General features: G+C 37.9%; 1 protein-coding gene across 4 annotated transcripts in view; it reads right to left on the bottom strand.

Annotated features, from left to right (window-relative positions):
- The window catches only part of CDK17 (cyclin-dependent kinase 17), a 54,774-nt gene that overhangs the window by 45,365 nt on the left and 442 nt on the right, over positions 1-8,967 (bottom strand). The window contains exon 2 of one of the 4 annotated variants that reach the window (XM_009698706.1): positions 4,119-4,157. The exons of the other annotated variants lie outside the window; for them this stretch is intronic. Within the exon in view, the coding sequence (XP_009697008.1) occupies positions 4,119-4,157 (39 nt within the window). The remainder of the gene's footprint in view (positions 1-4,118; positions 4,158-8,967) is intronic. 4 annotated transcript variants of the gene reach the window in all.

Consider the following 8,967-nt stretch of genomic DNA (forward strand, 5'->3'; position numbering starts at 1 on the left):
TGCCGAGCTGTCGGTTTATTTAATTTGGATCATTTTCTTATATTTCTCGCATCCTATCATTCAAACTTCCATTATTATTGACATAATGCAAACTACTACAGCATTATTCAAAGAAAATACTGTTTAAAATACAACTAGCCTGACTTGCTAATGTTGCAAGAGTTGCTAGATCATGTTGCTGATCTGTTTTAGAACACACACATATATTTTAAGAAAATACAGTACCCAGTAAGGTACCACTGCTTTGCTAAGTTTGAAATAACGCCAACATCAATGCTAACAAACATACAAGAACAGAAAATAACTCAAATAAGCTGCTGAAATCTTTTAATTGTGAAGTGACAGAAATTTATGCTTGAACAGAAGTGGAATCGATATTTTTATTTCATAACTATGAGAACTGCCAGAGTCAAGTAGAACAATAGTGTATACAATCAAGAAGCTTGTCTGAAGAGTTAGTTAAAACCAACTATTTTATGAGGTTATAAAGATGTCTCCTCTTTTTCCTTTAACTGCAATTCAAATTAACCACAAACCCTGACCCGAAATTACTCCCAAGTTAAGCAATTTTTCAATAAATCCCCAACGTTTCTTTTCCTTGTCCAGCTATCTTAACAAAGAGCCTCACGACCACTTTCTTTCCCGTGCTGGATTTACTTAACTGGATTTACTTAATCTGAGCTCCAGAGAGCCTGCAGAATTGCCTGGCATTTCCATGCAAGGCCTCAACAACTGACATACTGTCACACGTCAGTCAGCTGGTGGATTAAAGAAAGTGTTTTCATTAGGAATGTAAATGCATTTTAAAACACATTTTATGAATATATAATGCCACATATTCAACTACCTCTTTTTCTTTTTTTTTAATGTCCCATGAGTATCTCTATTATGTGACAAAAAGACAAAGCTTGCTTTCAGATTTCACTGCCTAAATTTTGGAATGATATTTGCTTCAGCTAGCTTTAATAAAGAATCAAAATCACCTGTCACACATGGTGACATTTTCCCTTAAATCAAGCATCTCTGATAGAACTGAGTAAGTCCGCAAAAAAATGTATTATTCAGTAACCACTACCCATTCTGGACATGGAAACCATACAAATACATAAATACATAATTTAATTTCACACAAATAAAGTATACAAGAGGAGTTTTTTCTAATCAAAATAAGACAGGTATCAGAGACACAGCATTTATGATCTCTGATTTGGGTATATAACAGGGATTGAACCCAGGGATGCTCCATATTCTAAGGAAGGATGACTGTTTGTGCAACAGCAAGCCTGCCACAATTCACTGCTGCTACCAAAAAAGTGGCTGAAGGCCCTCCCCCCAGCAAAAAAGAAGTGTAATTTTGATTTAGGTTTTTGAACTAGATCATCACAGGGCAAGCAGCGGGTGCTGACAGAGGGTGGAGGCAGAACCTCACTCGCCACTGTTAGCTTGGCTTTGGACCAGCTCAACTATAACAAAATTTCACTGAACACCCTGAGAATCAGCTACTGGTTTTTATAGGACAGGACTCTATGCAGTTTCTTTTCCCCCTACCTTGACCTCACCCTTGCTCCAGAAAGCTTCCAAGGTTGGTTGTTTTCTTTTTTTTTTTTTCCTTTTCTAATTCGATAGAGAACTGGGAAGTGTTAAAACCCTAGAGAATTAATATTTAGTTTCACGTATGCAAACAGCCTTGCATTCACAAAGCTTGCAATGCATCATAATAACCTTTTAAATTTATTTACATCGACTGTCTGAAGTGCTACTATCGAATAGCTTAATCATATTTTGGCATCATCTACTACACATTCATTTAACTAATCTGAATGTATGCTCTATTAACGATCACTCAATTTTTACATGCCTATTGGCAATAAAGACTGATTTTTTTTTTTTTGGACTTGCAATACAGAACATTTTTAAACAAACTGCTTTCCTAAAGAAGCTGTTGTCAAGAAGCCCTTTACCTCTTCAGAAATTGTAGCATGTGAGCAGGCGAATTTCTGACATTTTAGAGCTGGTATGCTGCACTGTACAATATTTAATTATACCACTGTGAGGCTGTCAGCCCCACTCAGTAAAATTAGTTGACTGCAGGTGATGGCTCTCATAGAAAGAATATTTAAATGACCCAAAGCAGCTATACATTTGCTATATCTGTACCTTCAGGGAGCTGCATGAGGAGCACTGTATGAAATACTATATATTTACATATTATTTGACAGGGTTGTTTCCTTGGACTCCGCTGTGTGATACTCAGGAAAACATTAAGACACTCTGAAAATAGAGCAACCAGTCAATACCACTTAAAACTGTATTTATTCATTCAATAATAAGATGAAACCTTCAAATTATTGACTATTAGAATATTAAAAACCTAGCAGAATCTCAAGGGATTTCTCCCATCGCTCAGAATTAATCCATTTGAGTACAGCAGTCATGTCCAGAGCAAAAGTTCCTTGCCTGAAAGACACAGTGCAAAAAATATTGGTAGCACATTTGAAGAAATATGCTGACAGAAACCTAAAGAAACACAGTCTTCAAGTTCCTCCCAGAAATGAAGTTCCTCAATGATTAAAATGGCACTGTAACGTCCTGTAAACTTTTTTTTTCTTAAATTTGGGACAAAAAGGACAGAATTTTTTCCAAGGAGTCTGTTTAAACTACAAAAGTGAGAGGTAATACGCAAGGCAAAAAATGAGATCAAGAGATCTAAAAAAAACTACAAAAAGCCTTTCGAAGTTAACTTCACATACAATGACGTTTTGCCTTCAGTCTAGGTACCAAGACAAAGACGACCACAATCAAATGAAATACATTCAAAGCCAAAAACCTGCCTTTGAGATTTATGGATTTCATACTGTTTGAAAGATAATTATAAAGATACTACTACTTTTGGTCATCAGATCCTGTATTGGAACTTAAGCACGGTACCTCCAATCATATACGCATGACACACCACCGGTTTCTTCCCTTTAAAAAAACATAGGTCCAGAAAGCATCACACTACACCAAACCCTTCAGAACACTGTTTCAGGTACAATTTCAATCAATGCGAGTCAGCATCGTAGCCAAGATACAAGTATCCCTGGCCTCCGTCCTTGCCTCCCCACACACAACTACCCTGTAGTTCCCAATACAAACATCTGTGAGGCCACACTGTCAACCAAATTGGGGAAACAGAGGAGCTGGCACCTTTTTGCCCTACTTTCAGAAATAACTGTGTTGGCTAGTTGTCTGTATTTTATTTTTCTGTACTTAACAAGTCCATTTGAATGCCATTTGTGAACAAATCGCTATGTATCCATCACTGAGCAGAAATTTGGCTTATTTAGAGAGTCCACTTTGGCATCTAAGCATCATGTTCTCCTGCCAAACCTGCGTTCAGCTTTTGAAGGAAAACACTTAGGAGTGGACAACCCCCCCGCAAGACTACAGGTCTCTCAGCATGCTTTCAGACACTGAATTTTCATGCTCATTTCACTTTAGAAGTACTTCCACATATGAATAGAGCCTCCAGGTTTTGTGGGAAGAAGCAAATTAAAACAGAAGGGAAGAAAGAACACCATGTTGTGCAGCGTACGTGGGATGGAGAAACCATACTGAATGGTAATAACAAGAACTGATGGATGACACAGCACAGAAGGGTACATACAGACTATAATAAAAACATCGTCAGTACTGTGTGAGGGACAGTACAAGGTTCAATATTGAGCTGTGACAACTGTCAGTTATTTGCTGTAATCTGTAGCTCCAGAATGAGCTCTAGCACTTCCAGGGATTTCTCCTCCCCTTCTCGCCCCCACGTTATTTTTATATTGTTATTTTCCTCCAGTATCAACAGAGAAATTTTATTGATTTATTACCAGTAAGTATTTCTGTGCTCACATTTTCGATTCCAGAACATTGTCTTGAAAACATGTTGCAACATACTCAAGGAATCACACATAGCAGATGGAATGGGAGTTTCTCAGCTGTACAGAAGATGATATGAAATGACTACAACTACAAAGACATTTGGATGTTCTGAGACAGTAGTGCAACGTGTCAATTTTTATAAACATTTATTCTTCTTATCAGAGTATTAACTAGTCATTAAGGCCTTAAACCTAAAAAACACTTACGCACTTTACTGTAGCTGATCCTTCCATTATTACTCACACCTGTAAAATTACAAAAAAATTATGCAAGTGTTTGTGAGACTGGATTCTATGATTATATCACTGAGCTAAAACAGACCAAATGGAGAGAAATAGTATTCTAGAAATTCATGAAGCCATTTCTATCAGAACCTCACTTTTTTTAGGTTTAGTATGTATGTGTGTATACATCTATATATAAAAATAAAAACTGGCAATATAGAATGGCTTTCCAAGTTACTTATATATTAACGCAAGAGCTGTGGATGTATTTTTGAACATATCTTGTAATTATTCTTAAAAACATGCTTGGAGTTTGTGATAATGTATTTTATAATATTAGACAATACGGCCACATTTTTCGCTTTCATTAGAGAGCATATTCATATGTATTTAAAGTATTTGCATAAATTTTACAGTTAATTGGGCTTTAAATATGCATGATTTGGATGTTACTTCTAGCCAAATTTCATTAGTATGTCATTGGCAAGGAAAAATTTCAGGCGCAAATTTAGCTGTCAGCTGCTACAAATTACCATTTAGTATTTTTAGTATTAATCTGAATACATATATTAAGGTAGAACCTAGAATTAAAAAAGCAAGCTGGCACATTGTTAGTGTGCTTGAATCAAGACAAAATGAAAAATAAACAACAAATCCAACTAAATGGTTTTATATGTTGAAACATTAGAGACTACGAAAAGCTTCTGAACTTAGATAAAAGAATAGCCCAAAGTATACTTCATACAGTCCACAGTTCATAAGGCTTCAGATGTATATTAGGCATTTCACCGGTCCCTGTTTTTAAGGTTTATGTAACTGATTTGGTGATGCTTCCTCACCCAGAAGCCAATTATGATGAACATAATTTTTAAAGTAGATTTAATTACATATAGGTTTCTGGTCACTAAATAATTTGACAGTGTTCCAAAAAAAACCAAACCCGAAATTGTTGGTTAGTCTACATTCAATGCAATAGCTCTGTGCTACTGCATCGAACAATATGGGTTGATCCCTGCTAATCCCATTTTGCTGCTGATGGATGAGTGCTGCATACTGAGATTGTACCGACATCACGCGATGAAGGAGGCTGCGTATGAAATGAGACTGCATACAAAAGGTTAGCTGATTCAGTGGTATTAATGCATTGCGAAGAAATCAGAAGTTACATACCTATTTTTATGTCTGTGAACTACACAAATGGGACAGTTTGTTCTGCGTTAGGAGTACTGTTCTTTAAAAGTAAATCTTCAAACAATCCACTCAAAGCTGAGCTAATGACAAGGTGGGCCACAGAATCATAGAGTGGTTTGGTTGGAAAGGACCTTAAAGCCCATCTGGTTCCAATGCCCCTGCCATGGACAGGGACACCTCCCACCAGACCAGGTTGCTCACAGCCCCATCCAACCTGGCCTTGAACACTTCCAGGGATGGGGCAGCCACAGCTTCTCTGGGCAACCTCTGCCACTGCCTCACCACCCTCACCGGGAAGAATTTCTTCCTCCTATCTCATCTAAATCTTCCCTCTTCCAGTCTAAAGCCATTGCCCCTTGTCCTACCCTCCATGCTCCTGTAAAAAGTCCCTCCCCAGCTTTCTTGTCGGCCCCTTTAGGTACTGGAAGGCTGCTCTAAGGTCTGCCCAGAGCCTTCTCTTCTCCAGGCTGAACAACCCCAACTCTCTCAGCCTGACCTCACAGCAGAGGTGCTCCAGCCCTCGGATCATTTTCGTGGTCTCCTCTGGACTCGCTCCAACAGGTCCATGTCCTTCTGGTGCTGGGTCTCTGGATTGGAGCAGCAGTTATTTGAAATGAAGACGCAATTGTTCTGGGAGAGGAAACATTTGGCCGGGGGCTGAACAAGACAGGTTATCACAAAAGGATGACCATGAGGAAAGGTCCCTGGTACTATGTGCATGTGACCTACATCTGGAATCACAGTGCTGAACTGGAACTTTACAATAAAGATTTTACAGTTCACGTCTGTGAAAATCAGATAGAGATGAGCATAGATCCTAGGTCGGCACAGGTATGGTTTTCTATGGACGTAGCCTCTATAACATCTATGGTCCAGTAACACAGCTGTTTTCCAGGAAGGAAAAATGCTAGCATGTATAAAATTATATCCTTCAGTGAACACAGCCACCAGAATGGAATTACAGGAGACAAGATGGGTGATTTGCTAGGAAGACAAAAAATAAAACAAAACAAAATTGGACAACAACAATGGAAGAAAATTCTGCTGTAAAGGCCTTCAGTGTTCAGGGTCTATCCTTGCCCTCTGGCCTGAGAACATTTGCAATGCCCTTCAACTCTCATTTCTCAAGTTCATGATGTAGTAATGGTTGAAAATAAACCACATATAAAGAACCACTTTCTGAAGACTGTTTGTATCCCTGACTTTGATTCTCTCTAGATCAAGATACTGGTTTGCCTTTTGATTTACTAGACTGTGCTTTTTAAGTTCCTTTAAGAACAGATCCAAAGCCTGCAAACTGGGGGCATTGGTGTGTGTTTGTTCCACAGGGTAAAGGAGCTGTTTATTCTTCTTAAAAGCAAAACTAGGGAGATGGTTACTCCTGCCTTCTGAGATCAGCAGCATCGCAGTAAAAGATGCACTTTCAGGATCTCAATGCAGCTACCACTTTATAAACTATTCTTCAAGAGACTACATCCTCCCATGCGTCCCAGCTGGGTATTTACAGTTAATACAGACTTCTTAGCACTCTGATTTTACAAGATGCCAAGGCAAACCTTTCTCATTTAAGTATTCCTCTGTAAGTAGTTTTTTAATAACGTCCACTAAAGGATTTTTTTTCCAGGCCACGTTCTCTACCAAACTTGTCTTTCACCAAGAGAGAACTCGTTTCCTGACTGTTTTTTCCAGCAACTGTTGTTGCTCAAACCTTGATTCCTATGGCCTATCTGAAAACTACTCCTTCCAAAAATCTTGATCTGTGGGAAAGTTAGAGCTTCCTTTAGAAAAGCAGGACTAGCTGGTGTAGCAAGCATTTTCCAACCCTACTTTCTAAGAAAAGTAGAGTTGGAAAGGAAAGGAAAAACAAAGGAAAACAAAAATCCACAAAGTAGTATACTGTTCATCTCTGCAAGATCAAAGATAGGACAGATACTAATATCTGCATTCTAGAACCATCAGAAAAAGCAAGGCAAATGTCAGTAAAACTTTTTAAAATGACGAGTTAAAGATTACACACAGCAAAAGTACAGTTTATATTTATTATTATTCCTCTTTCAAGAGGATCAACACCACCTCACTGTATCCAAAGACACTCTACTAAGGCATTAACAACATTTTGCCGTTGTAAGCATAGCATGTACTGTATCACACAACGTTAGCAAGTAAGCTTCCTTTTGGCCAATGGAATAATGTGGAAAGCAAAATAAAAGGAGCACTAAAAGCTAAATAATGAATTTGTAATTAGAAACATTTTCTTGAATTGTATTTTTATCACTTTAAATATCCACGAGAAGTTATGTTTGTCAACATTTGGCGACAAGCATGCAGAAGACATCTAAGTATTGTCATTTGAGAGAATTCTCAGATAAATATTACAAATTGCAAATAGTCATACATGGTTCAAGATGGCGTAAGCTCATCCTTCTGTAAACAAGTTATTGTGTTCTCTATCCCTTGAGCTGGCACCCAGACCATGGTCCGGTTTACAGTAAAATCTTTTTATTCTTCCTGGATCCAGTTTTCAACTGAATCAATTCAGCAACCCAGTTCACTACATTCACTGATGCTGGTGACAATTTTTCATGCTCATTTCCCAGTGTGGAAGTAATATTCTTAGCACTTATTTACATAACGAAACAAATCTGTCAGAAGTATATACAGGTCTGAACAAAATATGCATCAGTAACAAAGGCTAATACAAAGGCTAATACAAGTGAAACCACGTGGGAGAACCGCTCAGCGCCTCAGAAAGTACTTAGGAGGTATCAGTACAAAAATATTACAATTACAGTTTCAGAGTAGAGCTGTTGTATCAACACATAAAAAGTTGTAATAAACATCATTTTCCAAACTATTGGGCATGGTCCGTGATGAAGACAGGACAATAGCAATGAATATACCAGGGATTAAGGGTAAAAATGAAAAACATGAATAGCTTTGTTTTGCCAAAGGTAAATTCAGCTTTCCAAAGCTTGGTATGCAACAGATCTTGGATGGGGTTTTAAAAGTCTGCAGGGCAAATTCCACTGCCTCTACTTCTGCTTATATTTCCCAGTCCTGTCCATTTTCAGTTGGAAAATTCAGACACATTTATTAGTGTCAAGGCGGGGGAGGGGGAACGGGGGACGGAATTCAGATTACTTGATACCTGAGAAAATCTTAGATGTCAGCAGAGCAAGAAACAACATTGATCAGCAGAGAAGATGAAATATGACTTAAATGCTGCAGCCCAAGAAACAGAACAAAGCAACAAAATCTCTTCCAGTCATTATTACTGCAGATTGCATTCAAAAGCGGTATCATCATTAATATGGACTTTACAGCAGCCAGTATGTTTATGGGATCAGCGAAAGACTTGCATAAGGATACACAGGCAAGCTGGTTAATCCTGAATGTTTCTAGTCGCCTTCATATTGCTGAAGAGAAGTACTTTTCAGAGACATGAAGAGGTAACAGAATTCTCAGACTAGTGCACTGCATCACCAACGATAAGGTAAATGGTTTTATTTGTAATACGTAAGCAATTACTATCAATCATATTACCGAATAATGATTTTGAGAAAAAACTGAATTTGAAGCCATATGAAGTTGATGTGAGACCCACTAAATTCATACAACAATGGGTTTGTTTACTGAAAGA

Source organism: Cariama cristata, unplaced genomic scaffold (genome assembly GCF_000690535.1).
Source record: "Cariama cristata isolate BGI_N322 unplaced genomic scaffold, ASM69053v1 scaffold17374, whole genome shotgun sequence".
Taxonomy (NCBI): Eukaryota; Metazoa; Chordata; class Aves; order Cariamiformes; family Cariamidae; genus Cariama; species Cariama cristata.